The sequence below is a fragment of the Cydia strobilella genome, chromosome 5, assembly GCF_947568885.1.
Source record: "Cydia strobilella chromosome 5, ilCydStro3.1, whole genome shotgun sequence".
NCBI classification, from domain to species: domain Eukaryota; kingdom Metazoa; phylum Arthropoda; class Insecta; order Lepidoptera; family Tortricidae; genus Cydia; species Cydia strobilella.
In genome coordinates, this window is record NC_086045.1 from 3,782,600 (window position 1) to 3,804,060 (window position 21,461).

The window sequence follows — 21,461 nt, forward strand, 5'->3', positions numbered from 1 at the left end:
ATCCCAAATAATAATTAGAAACGTGTCTAAAATAATAATTTATTACCGAACCAAACATCAAACTTGAAATATCGTAACTTTAACTTTATCGATATAAATATCGACATTGCGCAGCATCTGAGTAGCGAAGTTATTTGACATTTAGGATAGCGAATATTCCAGATAAACGTAAAGAATAGTGACAAAGGATTGTGAACTCTAAGTTCTAACTGATAAAATATAGATTTACTTAACGAACATTCGTAAATAATGCAAAATAAACAGATTTTTCGTATTATATTTAAATAAATAACCACCGGTGATAGGAAATACCTCCACGTGAAAGATTTTTTAAACCGCTGTGATTTCTGCAGCTTAATACTGCACAATACGGCATTTTAAATTTAATTATCAATTTTTGTTAGACGAGCGTACGTACGACGTGAATGTCATTCGAGCATGAAGTTTACACAACAACTGAGCATAGTCTGTGCATAAAGTGAGTCGGTCGCTACTAACTGTCGGATAGACGGGAACGCCCACTTGCCATCTCCATCCTACTCCGTGTGCCAGATCGTCCCAAATAGGCCGATTTTCCGTCCTTTTTAATGCCACACCGTCCCTTTGTCGTCCCTTCCGAACTACCGTCCTTTTTGGGCATCGAGCGTCCAGTATAAAAGATTTTAAAAATCTTTACCGAAATACCGTCCATCGACGGCACATATCGAGTACCTAATAACCTAAGTAGCATGTGCTTATGTATTTGTCTATACATAGAAAATTTGCCTGTTTTGAAGAAGCCTGATGTACTGACAACGAACTAACATTGATAGTTTTGACCATTTGCATTGATCGCAGGTACACAAATTATGATAAAAATGTTCCAACTTTGTTTCGTCCCATTGTGATAAAAACCGTCCCTTTTTAGATTACACATCGTCCGAAACTGGGGATACGGGCTGGTAACACTGAGTGTCACTGGCACACTGGCAGTTGCAGCCTCTTATGCCTCATGGGCCCTTAGTACATGACAATGACATGACATTGACATGTATTTGATTTGATCTTTTGGCGGCGTTGAAAGTGTTGAAACATCATTTTGTTTATTTATTTCTATAATCACAAGCTACAACATTCGTTTTACGTTTTTTTAGATCACTCGAATTGTCTATCACGAACCAAAACGTATTGGTGATGGACTTAACGTCGTTTTGCCGCGAGCTGCCCAAAATTGTAAGCGATAGATATATACTATTATCCTGAAATAACAAAAATTGTGCGCTAATTCATTGAATTTTATTTTTTAGGAGCTGCATGCTCACCTCGGCGGCTCTTTAAGCCAGTCCACCATGCTGCTGTTGAAGAGACTCTACGCGGACTCCGGCATACCTGATAAAACTAATGCTTTCTTCGACGAATTTCAAATCGCTGCTGGAGATACACGTAGTTTATCAGAGTAAGTCGTTTTCGTTATTAAAGCTTTGCGTGCCTGTTTTATGAAGTGCTTACTCAGTGCCAGCCCGAGTCCTTGATCAGGGTAGAGCGAAATCGGGTTTTGGCGCCCTTCGTTGAAGCTTTTTACCCAAAAGCAAAACGAACCGTATTTTGGGCCCGCGTCACCGCGTCTTTTAAAACTTTTTTTTTCTCATTTGCCATTTTGACGCCCCCCTTGCCATCCGGCGCCTAGAGTGGCCGCTCCACTCGCTCTACCCTAGATCCGGCCCTGTGCTTACTAATGATTCTACAATTTAAGCAAGTTTCCTAGAAATAGACAATACTTATCTTGCACCGACAGTGACAATTGCAGTGACAATCCATAATAGAAGCACCATACTTGACGTAGCATATGCAAAACTTAGTGTGGACACACATTCTATGAAGTATGAAAATGGTGATATCAAGTAATCCATCTCATTTTAAATAATTACTAGTATTCCTGGAAGTACATTTGTCCTATAATTGTAATCATTAAACATTTTTTTGCTTCTAGCTGCTTTCAAGTGTTCAGCATCGCGCACTCCCTGACAAGCATTCCTGAAGCGTTGGCTCTGGCCACCTCGCTGACTCTTCAAGAGTTCCAAGACGATGGGTGCATCTACATTGAGATTAGGAGTACTCCCCGAGAGACACCCTACATGAGCAAGAGAGAGTACATAGATACTATTGTACAAGCTATTAGGTCAGTGTTTTTTAACCTTTTTTTGTGGCACAACATGCTTGACCTTATAAATATTTATTAACGCAGGAAATAAACATGATTATAAAAAAATAGTTAATAAATTTTTTATGATACTGTTTAATAAAAATAGTATTTGGTCGTAATGATTAAATACATAATGAGTCATCTAGAATTTTTGAACAACAATGGTTTTTGAACTTATGGAGAATAACCGGGACAAACACCCATACACAAGGAGATCCAAACGTGGAAATGGCATTGGATTGGGCATATCCTCAGGAAACCTGACACCCACCTATCCAAAGTGGACCTAACCTGGTAGATGCCCGGCAAACAAAAACATGGTCGCCCTGAATTTACTTGGCGCTATTCTGTGGAGCAAGAGCTGGGTGTACTGGGGATGGGGTGGGAGGTTACCCAAGCTGCCCAGGACCGGAGTCAGTGAAAGAATGTGATTTGAGCCCAACACCCTAGCAGAGGATAACAGGATGAAAAGAAGAAGAATGGTTTTTGAACATTCACTCTATTATAGACTAATAATAATAATAATAATAAAGGAGGCAATAAAGTGCGCGCCTTCAACGCCTGGGTAATGCCCATACTCATATACTCCTTTGGCATACTAAGGTGGACTCAGACCGAGCTGGACGCCCTGGATCGGAGGGTCCGTCTACTACTCACCACACACCGTATGCTACACCCACGCTCGTCAGTTATGAGATTGTACATCTCACGGAAGTGTGGAGGTCGAGGCTTCCTTAACGCCAAAGATCTCCACAACCGCGAGGTGTGCAATCTCAGGAATTATTTCCTTAACAACGAGTGTGGGATGCATCGTGATGTGGTGGCAGTGGACAGGCACTTCACGCCGCTCTCCTTGGCAAACGAGAACTGGCACAAACCTGTGGTACAAAGTGCTGCGGGCCGCAAGGCGGTATGGGAGAGTAAGGTGCTACACGGGCGGTTCTACAAGGCCCTCACGGGACCCGATGTAGACCTGCTCGCGTCGGTGAACTGGTTACGATTCGGGGACCTCTTCGGAGAAACCGAGGGTTTTGCCTGTGCAATTGCGGACGAAGTTATGATGACGAACAACTATCGGAAATATATCCTGAAGGACGGTACGGTCGACATTTGTCGGGCATGCCGCCGTCCCGGAGAGTCACTCAGGCATATCATTTCCGGTTGTTCTCATCTTGCTAACGGCGAGTACTTGCACAGACATAATCTCGTAGCCAGGATTATTCACCAGCAGCTTGCTCTTCTATACGGCCTTGTGGACTGCGAAGTACCGTACTACAAGTATTTACCTGTGCCAGTTCTCGAGAATGGTCGTGCCACGCTCTATTGGGATCGATCTATCATCACTGACAGGACTATTGTAGCCAATAAGCCTGACATTGTGATAATAGATCGATCGCAGCGCCGGGCCGTGCTCGTCGACATCACCATCCCCCATGATGAGAATCTCGTGAAAGCCGAGAAGGACAAGTCCAGTAAGTACCTAGACTTGGCTCACGAGATAACCGCCATGTGGGATGTTGATTCGACGATCATTGTCCCGATAGTCGTTTCAGCGAACGGTCTCATAGCGAAGAGTCTCGACCAACACCTTGAGAGACTCTCGCTAGGTGGTTGGATCAAGGGTCAGATGCAGAAGGCGGTTATCTTGGACACGGCGCGGATAGTCCGCCGGTTCCTCTCTCTGCGGCCCTGACCACCGGCAGCTTGGGCCTTGCCCCGCTGCCGGCGGTACCCTAGGTTAGGTTTTTTATAATGTGTTTATATATTTTTTGTAATGTTTTATAAGTGTTTTTGTATTTTACTTTTATATCCATATTATAAAAACCTAGCCTAAGATGAAAGATAAATAAAGAGAATAATAATAAAATACTTTATTGCACACTACAAAATAAAGGTTACAGAGAATACATTGGAATTTAACGGCGTAGGTTACAACAGGCGGTCTTATCGCTAAACAGCGATCTCTTCCAGACAACCTTCAGATAGCGAAACGGCGAACATAGTTAAGTGTACGGGTGGCGCAAAAAAAATAAATGAAATTAGCAAAATTTGTGAAAACAATTTAGACAAATATAATAAAATACATAAACTAAATTCAATAAGTTCGCCTAAATTTTCTATTTTATATATTCAAGTGTTTGCAACTTATTTATTGACTCACTAAAAGTTTATTTGTGGCTTTCCATCACAGAAGGGTCTATGCTTCAAGTTCAATTCCTGAAATCCTTGAGTGTCCTTTTTATCTGAAATTCCAACAGAAATTCTGATAGAAAGGTCCTTATTGCACTTGAAGCATAAGGACCCTTCTCTGATGGAAAGCCACATTTTACCTAAGCAACTTAAGCAAGTGATTTCTTACCATCCTTAGTACTCAATATAAGGTTTTATAAGGGGTCATCCTAATACAACTCGACTACGCTATTATCGCAAAATCGAACGCGCGATCAATCATATTGCGATCTCAATATGATTGATAGGTGTCCTAATTGACAATAGTACGACTCGACTCGACGTCGACGACCACAAGTGAAATTCTCGCGAACTTGCGATAATCGTGTTACCTCGCTCTGTATTAGGACGACCCCTTATGAGCCCCCGGCATGCTCGGCCGATTTTTAGCTTCCCATACAAACGGAGTTTCGTTCTCATTTTAAAACGTCGGGTTGGATTCTAATGAAACTTTGCACATACAATGACATGAGGTATATCTATGTCTGTAATTAGTTTATATAGCTCCAGTTTATAAAACAAACGAAATTGTAATGTAAAAAATTGTATGAAACAAATTCGCTGTATTTTTTTAACTATGGTATTTGAAGCTACATAAACTAATTACAGACATAGGTATACCTTATCCTATTGTAAGTACAGTTTCAGAGCAATCTAGCTAGTAGTTTTAAAATGAGAGCGGAACTACGTTTGTATGGAGAACCGAGCTTGCTGGTGACCTTTATTCTCTTTAACCCCCGACTCAAAAAGAGGAGTGTTATATGTTTGACGCCAATGTCTGTCTGTCTGTGGCATCATAGCTCTCTAATCGATGGATCTATTTCGATGCGGTTTCTTTTATATAAAAGCAAGGTTTTACGTGTTTCTTAGCTTAGTTCTTTTCCAGAAGGAAGGGGTTCTTTAAATTTGTAATTTTTTTTTCAGAAAGTCATCAATCAACTTAACAATAATCTCCAAGCTGATCATATCCATAGACCGCAGATGCACTCCACAAGCAGCCGAAGAGACCACCATCCTTGCCATAGAGTTCTATAATAACTACCCTGAAATAGTCGTAGGTATTGAGCTCAGCGGCGACCCCACTGCTGGACGGTTCCAGGACTTTATGCCAGCCTTGTCCAGGGCGCGAGAAGCTGGGATGAAGGTATATATCATACTTATACACAGATATTTGTTTCTGAGTCATGGATGTTTTCACTGTTTTCTATGTATTTATGTGTATAAGTATGTATATCGTCGCCTATTAGCACCCATAGTACAAGCTTTGCTTAGTTAGGGCTAGGTTGATCTGTGTAAGATGTCCTCTAATATTTATTTATATATCCTTTTTATGAGAGGCATAATTTTGGGATAGAAATTCTATAGACATAGGTATCATCATATTATTTCATTTAAAACAATATGAACTAAGATTCGATGAATGTACTCCAATAATTTTTATTGCCCTGTGGCATAGAACACCTATTTCTAAAGAACTCGTATAGAGCAATTATTTCATGAAACCGATCCTGACGAAAATACAGGGGTGCGGTGCGGGGGACGAGGTGAGCGAGTCCCGTGCCGTTATTGGTCCGTTCAAAGGCATGTGGTCCGCCGACTGAAGTAGGATTGGTGGCGTGATTCGAAATTCGAAAATTTATCGAGTAAAGCTACCGTAATGCGTGGCAGAGTTTATCAATTGCTGGACAGAGGGGGTAGCGGGACTATGCTATGTCTTTAGAATACGTGGACTGTGTCTCACTCTCTTATTAGGCAAAATGTGAGACGCAAATACACATTGGACCAAGAAATTGGACAGATGTAAAACCACCCTTCATAACTTTTCAAGTTTTCACCCTGTTGTATTTTTTACCGAACCAGAATCATTAGGTCAATTGAGCAATTTGAGCATCAAATAGGCTTTAACTCACTACCTTGGTAATTTTTTGCGTTTTATATATTGGATTAATGTTAACGTTTAGGTAACACTCCATTGCGGAGAAATCTGCAACCACGAGGAGGTGCTAGAAATGCTGGCATGGAAACCAGAGAGAATAGGCCACGGGACCATGATACACCCGCGGCTGGGAGGGACTGCGGGGACGTGGGAGGCGCTGTGCCAACTGAAGATACCTGTAGGTCAGTAATACTGTGATAACCAGAGAGAATAAGCCACGGGACCATGATACATCCGCGACATCGCCGATAAAGTGCAGGAGAGCAAGGCTGTGGTGGTATGGTTACAAGTTACATAAAAAGAAGGCCTGACTACGTAGGAAATTTGGCACTACAACTTTCCTCTTGGAAGATCCAGGGGCAGACCCAGAACAAGATGGAAGGATATATAGGTAGTGCTAAAGGACATGAGTGACTGCAAGTTATCCGAGGACGATGTCGTGGACATGGCGAAGTGGAGAAGGTTATAATAAGCAGGAAAGCTGACCCCACCACCATGTGGGATAGATAGCTAGGAAGAGAGAGAGAGAGAGGGTCTGAGCCAAAAAAAAAAACATTTCATAAAATTCATACTATAACATTAAAAGTAACAGCTGTTTGCGTCTCTTTCTAACAAATATAGTTGTAAGAAAGAGAGGCATAGGTACAACGGTCACGGGTTACAAGCCTTTTAAAAACAAAAATATTTTCAGCAGTTATCTTATACATTATTTTTACCTATACCACGCTATACCATTTTTTGCACGTATACACTAAAAAATACTAAGAATTTGCATTTCTGTTGCAGAAATTTGCTTGACAAGCAACGTAAATACAAAACTGATAGGAAATTATGAAGCCCATCAGTTCAAAGAATGCTGTGAAGCGATGGTGCCGTTAATCATCTGTGTATGTAAATATTTTATAAAGTAAATAATACTTAACTGACTTTAGAGATATCATCAATCTGCGAACTGTTTTCTCGTGTAATACGACACGACTGGCTCACGTAGGATATTTTCTTCTTTCGTCAGATATATCGGAGCAGCCAGGGGCGTATTTACCCTAGGGCCAAGGGGGCCATGGCCCGGGGCGGCAAGCTGCGGGGGGCGGCGCAGGCCGCCGCTGGCTTTCAGTTTCGGGTGCCTCAGTGGCGCCCCAATAAAAAAAAAAATGTCGTGTTACTGGTACTAGACATAATTTAATTTAAAGTAAGTAACTATTCGTTGTCTATTGCCAGTAGTCACATCAAAATTTTTACAGCGCGTTTGCGCCCCTTTTCCTTCTACCTTAATTCTTTACCCACGCGGATTGTCGACGAGTTCTCATGATGTCGCCCTGTGACGTCACTCTTCACATCGCCCTAAGGCCCTGGTCTGCAACAAACGCCGTAGGTCGCGTCCGGCGTGACGCTGTACGCGATGTACGAATGCTTACTTTGGAAATGCACTATAGTGGTCTCTCTCACACGCCAGACGCCGCGGCGGCGTACGGCGTTTGTTGCAGACCAGGGCCTAACGCTGCATGCTTGACGTCGGCATTAACGCCGTGAGCGACGTCTAGACGCCGGCCATTGCGTCAGCAATCGCTATACTTCCTACGGTAAATAAAGGCATCGTGTACGACGTCCGTACCTCTGTGGCGCACGGCGTCCAGATGCTGACGCCGACGTCAACCGAAAACCGTACACTATTAACACTATAATTATTGAGTATAGAGTTCAGAGGCGACCTGGGAGTTGGCGAACGGGTCAGTCGGAGCCTAGCACAAAAAACAAAGCGCGTTCTTTTAGTGGGTACTAAATTTCGCATCATTCATTTAGTGGTTAATTACTCAGCAAAACACTGATCAATATACGCAAAATTCATATTGAAAGAGAACTTATAATACCTAGTGGTATTGAATAAAATTAGAGTTCAGATACGACACGACATGGTTAGTTGTTTCAAAGGTGAACCGCAAGGCAGGAGATCGAGATACTGGACAGCAGAGCCCGAAGGGAAACATAAGGTGTATAGTTAAAAAACAAACAGACGGACCGCAAGCAGGGTATTGAACTAAAGACCCTAAGATGCCGAAGGGAGCGCAACACGTAAGGCCGAGATGCTGCAGAGCCGCTATTATATAGGTACGACCCAATTTACAATGTTATTACTAGTGGCTCTGTGAGCTGTAGACCTCGCGTTAAGCTTAGAAAATGTAAAAGTGAAAAATACTTCGTTCGTTGAGTCGTTATCACGGTCAACTCACAATGGTCTTAAGCGCCATATTGATAGACGCTTTTGGCGCTTTTAAGTCCTTTATGCCAATTTCCGCATTTTGAAAAAAATCCTTAAACTGGATCGACAAAAAAATCTATTTAATCATAGAATTTATAAATATGTAACAACAATTAGTACCTACCTAAAATGTTAAATTATTTAAGCATATATATTATGTAATTTATTGACTTGTAAAATGACTGCCTTTTACCAATAAAACATCTGAATCTGAATCAGGTCACAAAATTTTACGAGAACAAGTTAAGAATTGCGACCTGGCCTTAAAACGAAGACCTTAATAAAAATTATGGCGGACTAAAAGGTCAGATTGCGAGCCCTGAAAAGCTTAATGTCGCGCTTTCCAGAAGACCCGAAGCATTCCTGAATTTCCAGCAAGTCGCGCCTCGTTTTAATTTGAGCGAACACCAAAGGTCGAGTAGCAGGAGAGCCGAGATCACATTGGTTCCAAGTTCCAAGCCAATTCCTCCTCTCCTCCAGCTCGGTCTTCGACCTTGCATGGACGCTCTTTATGCGGAGCTCGGCCTTTGGTGTCACTATAACGTGGTCATTGTTCCAATCCCAAACATTGATTTTTCCCATCTCGACCTTTGGCTTTGCGCGGAAGAGCGCCGCAATTGGACGATCCGGGACTTCAGCACTGCCGAGCTCATCTTGGCCATAGGTTTTTGTCCCAGCTCAGCTCCACCAGTGCTTTAAGCTCTGTTCTTCTGCAGTTCGGCCTTCAGCCTCACAGGGCAGCACACCGCTATCGGACGCTCCGGGTCTTATGCAGAGCTCGGCCGTCGGCATCGCTTACAATTGGCTATAGGTTCGATTCCAAGCTCTGCAGAAAGGCACTGCGGAAAAATTATGCTATTGTGTTTGTTTCATGGGTCATGGGGGGCGGCAGAGGCCCAATGGCCCGGGGCGCCAAATATGTAAATACGCCTCTGGGAGCAGCCAAGGTATTCACATAGGTACATTAGGTATATCTGTACAAAATCTTAATTATCAAGAACTGTACAATACAAATTCATGAAACAAATGTACATAGTATTATAGTTTCGATTATAGTAAGTCAGAATATCGAAACTATAATACTATGTTACATTTGCTTCATGAATATAACGCTTCTCCTGTATAAAGAGACGAAACGCAAAGCGACTTTGCTATTATATTTTCAAAGGCGCTCGAATATATGGACAAGAAAATGCTGAAATAATTGTATAATATATGTTTCAGACCGATGACAAAGGTGTTTTTGCGACGTCACTCTCTCAGGAGTACCAGATTTGCGCGCAGACCTTCGGTTTGGACAGATCAAAACTGGCCAGACTGTCCCTTGACGCGTGCAAGTTCGTTTTTGACGAAGGCGCGCGAAAACTTATCACTGATAAGATATTGAATTTCATAGAAAGTAATGAGCTATGATATGAGTTTTGTACAGTAGGTACAAGTTTAATTATATTATAATAAATGTTACTTATATTTCTAAATCTTCGTGTATAATTATTTTGCGTTTTAAACAAATATCTCAGACAAGTCAAACCCATGCTTATGTAAGCATGCTTATTTGTGTTTGTGATCACAATGTTCAATGAGCACTTGTTTACTAAAGGCATTAGATATTTAGTCATTGATACGATTTGGATACGATATGTATAAAGTAATAATGTCATACAAGTTTTTACAAGGGAAGGGGCTAGTACTGCTTTATTAGGAAGTATAGTAGCCACCTCGCCTACTTTGATTTTGCCCGACTTATACATACACTTCCTACAGCTAAATCCAAGCATTTTGATAGCCCAGCTACATTTTTGCCATGTGCAAGTACTTTTACTTGGCATAATGAAATAGTCTTTGCCTTGAAGACAGTATTTGTCCATAGACAATAGAGCAGTCATTCCAAATGACAGTTAAATTGACATAAGGGTAACCTATAAATTTCCCGTATCGAATCTGATACAAAGTACAATAAATTAAGACGTTAGTTTTACAATAAAAGTCCTAAACATGAGCGACTTGTCTGACTTTGGAAGTTCGAAACCTGGAGACTCCGAACTCCAAGATTTTCTCATGGTAGAAAAACAGAAAGCTCAGTTCCATGCTCAGGTATCGTACCAGCGCCTATTGTAGCCTTCCTTTTATGTTTAATCACAATAAATTAATAATGTAAATATTTTAGATACATGAGTTCAACGACTTCTGCTGGGAGAAGTGCGTGGACAAGCCAGGTGCCAAGCTGGACAGCCGTACAGAGACTTGCATCACCAACTGTGTGGAGCGCTTTATTGACGTATCTCTCCTCATCACGAACAGATTCGCACAGATGCTGGAAAAGGGAGGCGGCATGCACTGACCTGCTTCTCAAACTCATTAATTTACAACATTGACAGTGTAGTTTAGGTCTTGAGATGATGTAACATGTCGAAAAGCGTCCTATTTCTTATAATCTGACTTTTGCCATAATATTTGGATGTACTTAGTCAATGGTAATGTTTATGGCATTCTCAGATTGTGCATTTATAGAGTTGGGTACCACCAAAACATTGTATACATGTATGTAACCTTCAAAAATTAGATATAATCATTGACGTATATCTCAGGACGGGCCTTACGGGCAATAAGAACAGGGCCAGTACAGCAGTGTGCCACCGCTACAACGCGATTGTTTGATGAGTTCACATCATGCATTGGTCACAACTAGTTGCATTAGACTGCACAATTGATCGAATTTGTGAGTGACACTGCTGAAATAGCACCATTCTTAGTGCCCGTAAGGCCCATCCTTAGATATTATACGTCAATGGATATACTCTCATTTTTGAAGGTACTCTTGAATGTATGTAGTTGAGACCACAAGGTACAAACGGCAGTAGAAGCTAAGCTACATTTGCTGCCAAGTACACTACCAGTAAATAACTCCGTGTTTGAAAGGTTATAAATTTATTTTATCGCATTGTTATGCTTGGTACAGTTGAATATAATATGTGTTACCATAAGTTTGGTTTAATTAAATAAAACATTCATATCTTATTTTAGTATAATTTAATCATATAGAAATAATAAGACATCAGTTCTCATTTCTGTGAAGAAATGATTAAGATCAAGTTTTATTACAAGATTAGCAGTATCTTAAATTTATTTTTTGCCTTCAGTGGAAAGGACTTTTAAGATGATTCCCTTTACATTTGCACAGCACCCAATTCGGGAATAATCAGTGTCAAAGTTTATTGTATTTCTCAGTGATGATCTTCTACCTTAGGCTCGTAGCACACTGGATCCAATTCACATGTCGCTCCGATGTTGCTAAGCGCATATTATAGTCATATCCCGATGCATGGATGTCTTGGATGCACTATAATATGCAATGCTATGTGCATATTATAGTGATATCTCGATGTGCTTATCGGATCCAGTGTGCTAAGCAAATGTGATTTAACAACTGTCATTCATAAATTTCCTTTACACTGAGACGAATGTTAACAAAATACAATTATCTCCCCACACGACCCAGCTTTGTGTCTGTACGAGGATCAGCAGTCACTTTCTGGACTGCTACCAATGCCTCGTTGATCTTTGTCTGCAAGTCCCTCAAATCTTGGACGAAGAGGAGTGTCAGGACATCGGCAGGTTCCTTGACAATATTCGCCTCACTCGCAGGGGGTTCTGGGTGAGGATTTGTTTTTAGGATCTTGGCCAGTGCTGCCAGGCGGAGCTTGGGGTCAGGATGAGGGCCAATTCCAGCCAGGGTTGACACTCTGTCAATGCCTTGCTTGAATGCTGGACTTGAAACTGGAAAAAATCAATTTTGCAGGAAGTAATTTTATTTGAAGTCCATATTTTGTCCATTTTTTACATAATAAATATTTATATGTTAAGCACAATTACCATACAATTAGCTATAAAAATAGAATGCATCTATTTTACTATACCATGACTGTATAATGTTGTTTTTTTTTTTACGTGATAGTCGGCAAACGAGCAGACGACCCGTTGGATACATACTTCTCGTTTTTATTCCAATGCTTAAAGTGAAGGTTTTTATAATTTTATACTTACAATCAAGATTATCCAATGGGTTTGAAGAGACTACATTAGGTGTAGCTTGTTTGGGTTGCTCTACTTTGATTTCTTTGTACTTCTCAGCTGTAAGAATAAGTATTTGATAAAAGATAGTAGAAAATGCACAATACCAACTAGGCTTTAGTAATTATTGTGAAATTTGTGAACCATTTAGCAAACAGAATGGATGAGAATGATGGCTGGTTTAATGGGTTGGAAAACAAGCGTAAATAATTTATGAAAATCCCACCATTGTCAGCGTATTCTAACCGGACGGCATACGACATCAGCCAGTTGAGCTGTTCATTAGGGGAACCCTCAATAACAGGGCTTACGAGGTCCCTCTGATATGTGTCATACGCCGCATCCCATTCGTCCGTTTCGATTTGCCTAAGCCCTTCCCGCTCTTCAATTTTGTAATGTCTTATCTTCTGGTCTTCTAACCATAGAACTACACTTCTGTACTCGGTTTTATCTGTAACAATCCCGAAAATTAAGGAGAATCCAGGGTAAAGCAATCCATACTGAAACCCGGCTAACTATACACTGACCATTACAGTTGAAGCTCTCAGGATTTGGGTGTCCCAGTGCGGACAATTTTAGTTTGAACATGTTATTCATAATTATGTTACTATAACTCTGCTTACTATTGCGAAAATAAAAATATCAAATGTTAGTTCTGTTTTCGTGTGCAAAGCGTAGGTTAAAAATCTTTTGACAATTGAATCAATAATGTTGCCAATCTATTATTTATTTTCAGTGTGGCAATGCATAAATTACCAATTTGCTGTTCCAGTTAAGCAAAAAAACGACTATAAACTCTGTCAAGCCATTTCCGTCAGTAGAAAAGAGCCGCAAATTTAAAAAATGTAAGCGCGAAGGGTTATCGTCCCATAGAAAATTTGAATTTCGCGCCTTTTTCGACTGACAAACTTGTTTGACCGGCTATATATAGTTTGTCAAAGGATTGTCTCATTTTAAACATATAGTTGGTCAAACCAAATTGGCAGTAAATAAAAACAAAAAAAACTATACTCATCCTTTTCTTTGGGTGCTAATGTGTAAGACAAAGATAGTATGATTCTTTCTGTCTATGTTTGAAATGAGACAGCCCTTTGACAAACTATAGACAGAGAGAATCATACTATCTTTTTCTTACACTAGTACTAGCACCCAAAAGAAAAGGATGAGTATAATTTTTTTGTCCTTATTTAGTGACAATTTGGTTTGACCAACTATATATTTGCATCCTCACCGGGGTACGTTCAGAAACGATCATGATTAAAACAGTTGAGTTGACAGTCTAATTATGTCAGAGGGCCCACCGCGAGCCACGTTCGACCTGTTGCCTCCCGTCACACTAACCTACAAATTTACAAGTGCGACAGAGAGGCAACACGTCGACCGTGTTTGCGGTGGGCCCTCAGACTGTCACTTCACTTGTCGGTCTCGGTCGTTTACTCGTTTACGAACGTACTTCGTACTTGTAATCTAACTAATTTATTGATAAGAGATTACGTGTTTTTATTTTATGTGTACATTTCCAAAATTTAAGAAATATTGGATTATTGTTACGACACGAATACAGGATAAGTATAATCGTGTTTTGCAGTAGTGAAAAATTGTTCGGGATGTCTACTTGGGTAAATGAGAACAGTGTTTCTTTTTTCCAACTTTTCTGTATAAAAGTTGTAAAGCGCGGCCGTGTACCTCAGCATATCGCTTTTATAATGGATGGGAATCGTAGATATGCTAAAAAGCACGGTGTACAAAGTAGTAAGGGGCATTCCGATGGATTCAATAAACTGTCAGAAACATTAAAGGTAAAATTACAAAATGTATGTTTTTTGTTTTTACACTCCTAATCACATGTTACTGCACTAATGTTATAATTTTTAAATACAGTGGTGTCTGGATCTAGGTATACCCGAGGTTACTGTCTATGCATTCAGTATAGAGAACTTTAAAAGAACGGAAGAAGAAGTTAATGGCTTGATGGATTTGGCTCGAGACAAGTTCCAAAGGCTACTAGATGAAATGTAAGTTGTCATATATAAACATTATAATACCATCTTACACAAATCAACCTAGTCCCACAGTAAACTCAATAAGGCTTTACTGGGTACTAGATATTGGTATGTCGTGGCCAGATTATACATTTTTACCATTTCATGAAATGCCATTTTAGAATTGATCACTTCATGATATTTATGGTAAGTTAGGTTTGACTTTCTTATGAATGATCTATTCTAAGATCTGGCCATGACCTTCTATATAATAGATAGATATTTTGAGTTATACAGTTCAATCTCACTAATCCGGCACTAATGCTAACACAAGTGAGCCGGGTTATTGGAAGTTAGAGCAAATCTGCGTATTATTTTGATGTGTTTTTTAGTATGTCGTAGAAATACAGTTTACTAAAATACTAAATTCAAAGAAAATTTTACTGTTATCTGGTTCTTAGCCATTTATAAAGAGACTGAAGTGCGATAATGTAAGCGCACATAGTAAATTGGGACATAGAATGATCATTTGTGCCCCAATTTTAGTGCGGGATTATTGGGTATACCGACCATCGAAGTGCCGGATTATCAAGATTTCACTGTATTTGTGGAAAACATGCATAACTCAGGAACCTGCCTGGTAAGGGCATTTATTTGTGATAAAACACAAATATATGCGCTTACTAGGATTCTAACCCGGGACCTCCAGCTTTGTATGTAGACACACTACCAACTAAAAATAATTAAACCAATACTATTATTGCTGACAAAAATAATACATTCATAGCTCTCATTGGTGTATTCACAATTTTTTGTAAATTAATAAGGAATATTACGTTTTACTTTCCACAGCGACCAGATAAACGAGTGGGGTGTGAGACTTCACGTGGCTGGACGCCTAACACTGCTGCCCGATGACCTGCGGGCACTTGTAGCCAAAGCTATGCTCTTGACCAGGCACAACAATAAGCTGAGGCTCAACATTGCTTACTCTTACACTTGTAAGTTGTCCTAATACTCAAAATTCACAAATTTCCCATTAAAAAAACCTTTACGCATGATTTCTATGACTCAAAAATCAATTTAACAGTAACAGAATAAAATGCTTTACACACCTTACTTAATTTAGAATCCTAAATTACTTATAGTCACGTCTGACTGCCCTAACTAGCGACCAATTTTTTAGGATCCTAGTTAGAATGCCAGTTAGGACAACGGAATTAAGTAAGGTGTGTAAAGCGCTTAAGCGCTTACTAAGTTAACTTAGTTTATTAGGTGAGTCCCCACCAAACGAACCACCTCGTGAGAAAATTGTCGCGCGCTTTTACCTCGCGAGGAGTTAATTTTATGCAAACTTGTGTAACAAATGTTGTGCCATCGTCTACACAGTTAACTAAACCTTATTTCAAAGACTTTAAGGTCTATCACAGTCAGTGAGAGTGTTGCTGTTAAGGCCCCGTAGGTTCAGGTTCTTCTCATTCTCACTGTGCGTAAGCGTTAACGAGATGGATGTGCGTGCCCGGGATCGCGGATATCTCTATAAATTTTTTTAAAAGTACTCTATGAGCTTCATCAAACATAATATTGCCCATTTTTAGAAGTAATTTTCATATTTTTAGGTTTTGTGCAGAATTTGTAACAAATTTTTAAAGTGCATTTTAGACCTACGTTCGTGATTTTTTCTATCGAGCGAAAGTCACTAGAGAAAGGCCTCAAGATTGCTAAAATTGCTAAAATTGAAAAAAAGACGATTTTGCAAAAACTCGGCTCTCTGAACCCCCTAAATAGATACTAATTTGATACATTACCCTTCCAGCCCGTGATGAAATCTCTCGCGCTGCGTCGCAAGTAATCGAAGGCGTGAGGAAAGACGAACTGGCTGCTGAAGATATAGACGAGGAGCTCATTTCGGAGACGTTAGAGCTGAGTCCGCCAGACCTCCTCGTCAGGACTTCGGGGGAAGTCAGGCTGTCAGACTTCATGCTTTGGCAGGTAATGACTTCATTACATACATCAAGGACGCGATAGATAGGGGAGCTGATATTAAAGGCGTTAGGCCCGTCTTATGACGTTAGTTCAGGGCGACTGCATGTTGCGTTCACCTTCGAAGCGATATATAGATGAGGATTATGTGTCAGAGACCTTAGAGCTCCTCGTCAGGTCCTCGGGGGAAGTCGTCAGGCTGTCAGACTTTATACTGTGTGTTCTTACACCAAGGCGACGCGATATACTAGGAGCTGACGGTATAGAGACTCCAGAGCTCGCCTGCTGACGTTAGGACGTCAGGGGAAGTCAAGCTTTTTGATTTCACTGGCTAAGACAAAGACATCAAGCTCAGGCATTAAGGTAAAGAAGCGATCTACTTACTGCTTTTAATTTACTACTCATAAATATTCGACTGTAACTTACAATGCTTGACCCGGTCGATAAAAATCACGGTACAGTCGCCATCAGATATATCGGAGCGGCCGAGGTGCTAAATAATATCTGAACACGCAACTAGCGCCTTGACAATAGAGGCGTGTTCAGATATTTGTGAGCGCCTTGGCCGCTCCGATATATCTGATGGCGACTGTACGTTAAGGCAACCTGGTAACCACTCAAAACGGTCAACGACTTATTGCTCTCGAGTAATATTACACATTTCTACACATAAAAGAACCCTATGCTATAGGGTACCTCCTCTTACGCCCTTCCACCGCGACCGATTTATAACTCTTACTTTTGCCAAAGAAGCATGGACATGGAGCGGAACATCCTAAACATTAATCGTATCGATAAAAAGAAAAACATAGAGATAAGACAAAATAACAAGAGTAATTGATGCTCTGACATACTGCAAAAAATTGAAATGGCGATGGGCGGGTCATGTAATAAGAATGAATGACAACAAGTGGACAAAGACTGTGACAACATGGCCGGGTCCAGAGGGAAAACGAAGGCAAGGAAAACCATTAGAAAGGTGGTCAGATGAAATTACTAAAATAGCAGGAAAACACTGGATTGAAGAAGCAAAAACTAGAGATAAATGGAAGGAGTTGGAGGAGGCCTATACTCGAGAGGTCCTTAATATCCAAGACATAATTTATATACCAAATTGAAAAATTAAATTGTATTAAAATAATTGAACTATAAATTATAATAAATTTTACAGTATATATGGTGCTACTTTCTCGCACTAGTGCGTAAAGTGCACTTTTCGTGCATATGTCGAAAGTTTACAGGGCCATATGTACTGTAAAACGTTGTTCAATTACACGTGCGGAAAGGTAATTCGCAACTCGTGTCGATTTAAAGCGCTCCCTGCGGTCGTGTTTTCATTTATCGCCACTCGTTTCGGATTTCCTCTTTTCCGCACTTGTATCGTAATAGTTATTTACGATACAAGTGCGGAAAAGAGGAAATTCGAAACGAGTGGCGATAAATTAAAACACGACCGCAGGGAGTGTTTTAAATCGACACGAGTTGCGAATTACCTATTCGCACGTGTATCGTACAACGTTTTACAGTACATATGGCCCTTTAAACTTTCGACATATGCACGAAATATGCTCATTTACGCACTAGTGCGAGAAAGTAGCACCATATGTACTGTAAATAACTAATTTAGTAGACATACAGTAAATTATTTAGAATTTAAAATATAAAGTATAAGTTATGCATGCAATATTAATTCGATAATTCTCTTATAATATTGTAACGATATTAAGGAATAAATGGCTTTTTTATTTATTTATTTACTTTTTAAAAACCGGCCAAGTGCGAGTCGGACTCGCGCACGAAGGGTTCCGTACCATAACGCAAAAAACGGCAAAAAAATCACGTTTGTTGTATGGGAGCCACTTAAATATTTATTTTATTCTGTTTTTAGTATTTGTTGTTATAGCGGCAACAGAAATACATCATCTGTGAAAATTTCAACTGTCTAGCTATCACGGTTCATGAGATATAGCCTGATGACGGATAGACGGGCAGAGGAGTCTCAGTAATAGGGTCCCCTTTAGGTACGGAACCGTAAAAAAAAAAGCTTTGGGTGCAGTTGTCCCCTGGGTCACTTCCGTCTAACCTTGTTCTTAGGCTTACAGTTATTTCCTGTATTTTCAGATCTCGGACACCGTGCTCTACTTTACAGACGTGCTCTGGCCCGAGTTCACCATCTGGAGCCTGCTGGCCGCCATCATACATTTCCAAAGACACGCCACGGAGCCCGCGCTGGAAATGAACTTGAGCGACCGGAAGCGAGCGTTCATGGACAAACTGGAGGACAAGCGGTGGCATCAGTTGGAGAAATATATTACGTAATAATATTATTTAGGGTTTATTTATTTATATTATTAGAAATGTAAGGATTGTAAACTGTATCCCGAATTAGTGTAGCATAATTTTCGGTCGTGAATTTAAGGCGCAGTAGGTCCAGCAGAGTTCTAAAACACACCTTAAAAAAAATGAAATATTTTTTGCACAAAAGCTAAAAATATGAAAATTGCTTCTAAAAATGCGTTTTATTTTTGACCGAACTTATCGATTACTTTTTCTTTTGTTGAAACCTGTAACTTGCTGTAACCTGCAAAAAATAAAATTCAAAAACATGATATCCCGAGCACGCACAGGCATCTCGCTCACGCTTAGGCGGAGAGAGTGAGAGAAGAACCTAAACTTACAGGGCCTTAATAAGATACCCGCGGTGGTATATATACTTGCTTACACTACAGTCTACACTTTCAAATATTTTAGGTTTCAGGTTCTAAAAGCGGTTCAATAAGTTTCACGTTCCGAGCAAGGTTGTTGAAGTAGTAACTTATGATACAAGTGCGGAAAAGAGGAAATTCAAAACGAGTGGCGATACATTTAAACACGACCGCAGGGAGTGTTTTAAATCGACACGAGTTGCGAATTACCTATTCGCACGTGTATCGTACAACGTTTTACAGTACATATGGCTCTTTAAACTTTCGACATATGCACGAAAAGTGCACTTTACGCACTAGTGCGAGAAAGTAGCACCATATGTACCTTATGGCGGTTAGCGCTTACCCCATTATTAGCGGCGACTCAATACTAATGCAGTACTAGGCGACATAAGGCGCCATTCATATATTACGTAAAACGATTTTTGCCAGTTTTTGACCTCCTCCCCTCCCACCCCTATGTAAAAATAAGTATAGACCGACCCCCTCCATTTTCATAGACAAACATGGAAATATGGGACACTTTGCAACACTGAATATTACAAGACTGTGTTCTCTAATGATAGGTTATATCGAAAGACTTTAGGCGGAAATCGTCTTGTCGTACCATCATCAGCTATGTGGAAAATAGTTCAAATGCATCATGACGATATAGGGCATGTAGGCTTACAGAAGTGCACAGATTTGATAAAAAAAGAATATTGGTTTCCAAAGATAACTCGCTTTATCCGCAAATATGTAGGAGCAGTGCGAAAAGTATGTCATTACCTCACGAGCACCGAGATATCTAAGACTCGGGACGAGTGAAGAATGACATTTCCGCACGTGTATCGAACGACGTTTTTTAATGCAGTTGCGAAACAACAAGTAAGGAATAAAACCAATATCGAATATTGCCTTTGGAAATTTAGCTTGCAGTAAGAAAAAACGCCTCTTCTTTGACAGGCATTTCGGCAGCTATTACTACCTCTACCTTGCATAGCTATTCCGTTCCATTCAGACAACTTATTAAGAACGGTGTTTCAATCTTCAATATTTAAAAATAAACGTGTTATAATGATGAAGAGGTAAGTAATAAAATATGAAATATGTATATTTTTCGTATTCTTACATTAACAGTAGGTTTTTATGTTGATTACGACGTTTAAAGGAAACTAATATTAACACTCATCAATAAGTAGTCATGAATTGGAACAAGTATAAATTTAAAAAAATTGGAAAAGTAAAAAGCACTAGTTCGCGAATACCAACTTTCCGCACGCTAAACAGCTACGTAAAGTAGCACTTTTTGAGCAACTGTATTAAAAATATTTTCCTTATTTGGTTATCCCGAGAAAGTTGTGAGTGACCATGGCAAAGCATTTACTAGTAGAAATTTTAAGCAATTTGCTAATGATAAACAATTTAAGCACATCTTAACCTTAATTGCATGCCCAAGAGCCAACGGTCAGTGCGAACGAACCAATCGTACGATTCTCAATGCTTTACGTGCTACTGATCCTAGTGAAGCAGCAAATAATTGGGCCAACTGCCTCCCTGATGTGTCGTGGGGAATAAATAATACTTTTAATGCGAGTACAACTTACAAACCTTATGATCTGATGTTTGCTAGCAGTTCTAGGCCACGTTGTGATATAGCTACCTCTGACCGGGTTACCCAGCCAATAGAGGAGAGGCATACCATAGCTAGTGCAAAGTTAAAATTTAACCATCTTCCATGGATCATGAAAATTGGCAGCTGTATGTAGTTCTGATGACAATACAATAATATGGTACTGTTGAACTGATCTGATGATGGAGCCGGAAGATATGAATTGGAACTTCATGATGGAACATCGTATCATAGCTGTGTTTGGATTTGTTAGAAAAGTCTTGTAATGAACTTTGACCACGATAAGGTTTCAAGGTCTGATGATGAAGCCGGAAGATAGGCACTGGCATTCCATGATGGAACTCTGTGATAAAACAACGCAACCTAATTGTGTTTGGGGTTTCTATCTTATCCCTTTCTTTTGGGTGCTAGTACCTACTAGTGTAAGACAAAGATAGTATGATTGTTTATAAACTATATAATTAAAAAAAATATAAAATATATAAAACTATTTTCGTCCTGGTG

The 21,461-nt window shown here is 40.0% G+C and overlaps 4 protein-coding genes across 4 annotated transcripts; 3 read left to right on the plus strand and 1 right to left on the minus strand.

The window, feature by feature from the left end:
* Positions 1–1,045: 1,045 nt before the first annotated feature.
* Positions 1,046–10,076, plus strand: LOC134741295 (adenosine deaminase-like protein). Its single transcript, XM_063674028.1, has 7 exons — positions 1,046–1,212; positions 1,287–1,435; positions 1,970–2,158; positions 5,336–5,555; positions 6,373–6,529; positions 7,134–7,234; positions 9,829–10,076. Exons 1-7 carry the CDS (start codon positions 1,174–1,176, stop codon positions 10,015–10,017), a joined length of 1,044 nt encoding a protein of 347 aa, XP_063530098.1. The 5' UTR covers positions 1,046–1,173; the 3' UTR covers positions 10,018–10,076.
* A 413-nt stretch (positions 10,077–10,489) lies between these two features.
* On the plus strand, positions 10,490–11,958 carry LOC134741321 (mitochondrial import inner membrane translocase subunit Tim8). The gene is made up of 2 exons (XM_063674071.1): positions 10,490–10,698; positions 10,772–11,958. The coding sequence occupies exons 1-2, from the start codon at positions 10,600–10,602 to the stop codon at positions 10,943–10,945; spliced, it is 273 nt and encodes a 90-aa protein (XP_063530141.1). The 5' UTR covers positions 10,490–10,599; the 3' UTR covers positions 10,946–11,958.
* Positions 11,618–13,363, minus strand: LOC134741317 (RNA transcription, translation and transport factor protein). Its single transcript, XM_063674066.1, has 4 exons — positions 13,203–13,363; positions 12,902–13,126; positions 12,649–12,735; positions 11,618–12,381 (listed from the first exon to the last, which is right to left on the minus strand). The coding sequence occupies exons 1-4, from the start codon at positions 13,270–13,272 to the stop codon at positions 12,083–12,085; spliced, it is 681 nt and encodes a 226-aa protein (XP_063530136.1). The 5' UTR covers positions 13,273–13,363; the 3' UTR covers positions 11,618–12,082.
* A 789-nt stretch (positions 13,364–14,152) lies between these two features.
* Positions 14,153–19,085, plus strand: LOC134741314 (dehydrodolichyl diphosphate synthase complex subunit DHDDS). The gene is made up of 5 exons (XM_063674063.1): positions 14,153–14,474; positions 14,557–14,690; positions 15,510–15,658; positions 16,474–16,649; positions 18,762–19,085. The coding sequence occupies exons 1-5, from the start codon at positions 14,283–14,285 to the stop codon at positions 18,957–18,959; spliced, it is 849 nt and encodes a 282-aa protein (XP_063530133.1). The 5' UTR covers positions 14,153–14,282; the 3' UTR covers positions 18,960–19,085.
* The last annotated feature ends 2,376 nt before the right edge of the window (positions 19,086–21,461 follow it).

Excerpts from the sequence above, each read along its gene's own strand:
- LOC134741295 (XM_063674028.1), top strand. The coding sequence starts at position 1,174 with ATGGACTTAACGTCGTTTTGCCGCGAGCTGCCCAAAATT. Across the intron at positions 2,159-5,335 it reads ACTATTGTACAAGCTATTAG|AAAGTCATCAATCAACTTAA; the intron begins GTCAGTGTTTTT and ends TTTTTTTTTCAG. Across the intron at positions 7,235-9,828 it reads TGGTGCCGTTAATCATCTGT|ACCGATGACAAAGGTGTTTT; the intron begins GTATGTAAATAT and ends TATATGTTTCAG.
- LOC134741321 (XM_063674071.1), top strand. The coding sequence starts at position 10,600 with ATGAGCGACTTGTCTGACTTTGGAAGTTCGAAACCTGGAGACTCCGAA. Across the intron at positions 10,699-10,771 it reads AAGCTCAGTTCCATGCTCAG|ATACATGAGTTCAACGACTT; the intron begins GTATCGTACCAG and ends TAAATATTTTAG.
- LOC134741317 (XM_063674066.1), bottom strand. The coding sequence starts at position 13,272 with ATGAATAACATGTTCAAACTAAAATTGTCCGCACTGGGACACCCAAAT. Across the intron at positions 12,736-12,901 it reads GTTAGAATACGCTGACAATG|CTGAGAAGTACAAAGAAATC; the intron begins GTGGGATTTTCA and ends TTATTCTTACAG. Across the intron at positions 12,382-12,648 it reads CCCATTGGATAATCTTGATT|TTTCAAGTCCAGCATTCAAG; the intron begins GTAAGTATAAAA and ends GATTTTTTCCAG.
- LOC134741314 (XM_063674063.1), top strand. The coding sequence starts at position 14,283 with ATGTCTACTTGGGTAAATGAGAACAGTGTTTCTTTTTTCCAACTTTTC. Across the intron at positions 14,475-14,556 it reads AACTGTCAGAAACATTAAAG|TGGTGTCTGGATCTAGGTAT; the intron begins GTAAAATTACAA and ends TTTTAAATACAG. Across the intron at positions 15,659-16,473 it reads CATTGCTTACTCTTACACTT|CCCGTGATGAAATCTCTCGC; the intron begins GTAAGTTGTCCT and ends TTACCCTTCCAG.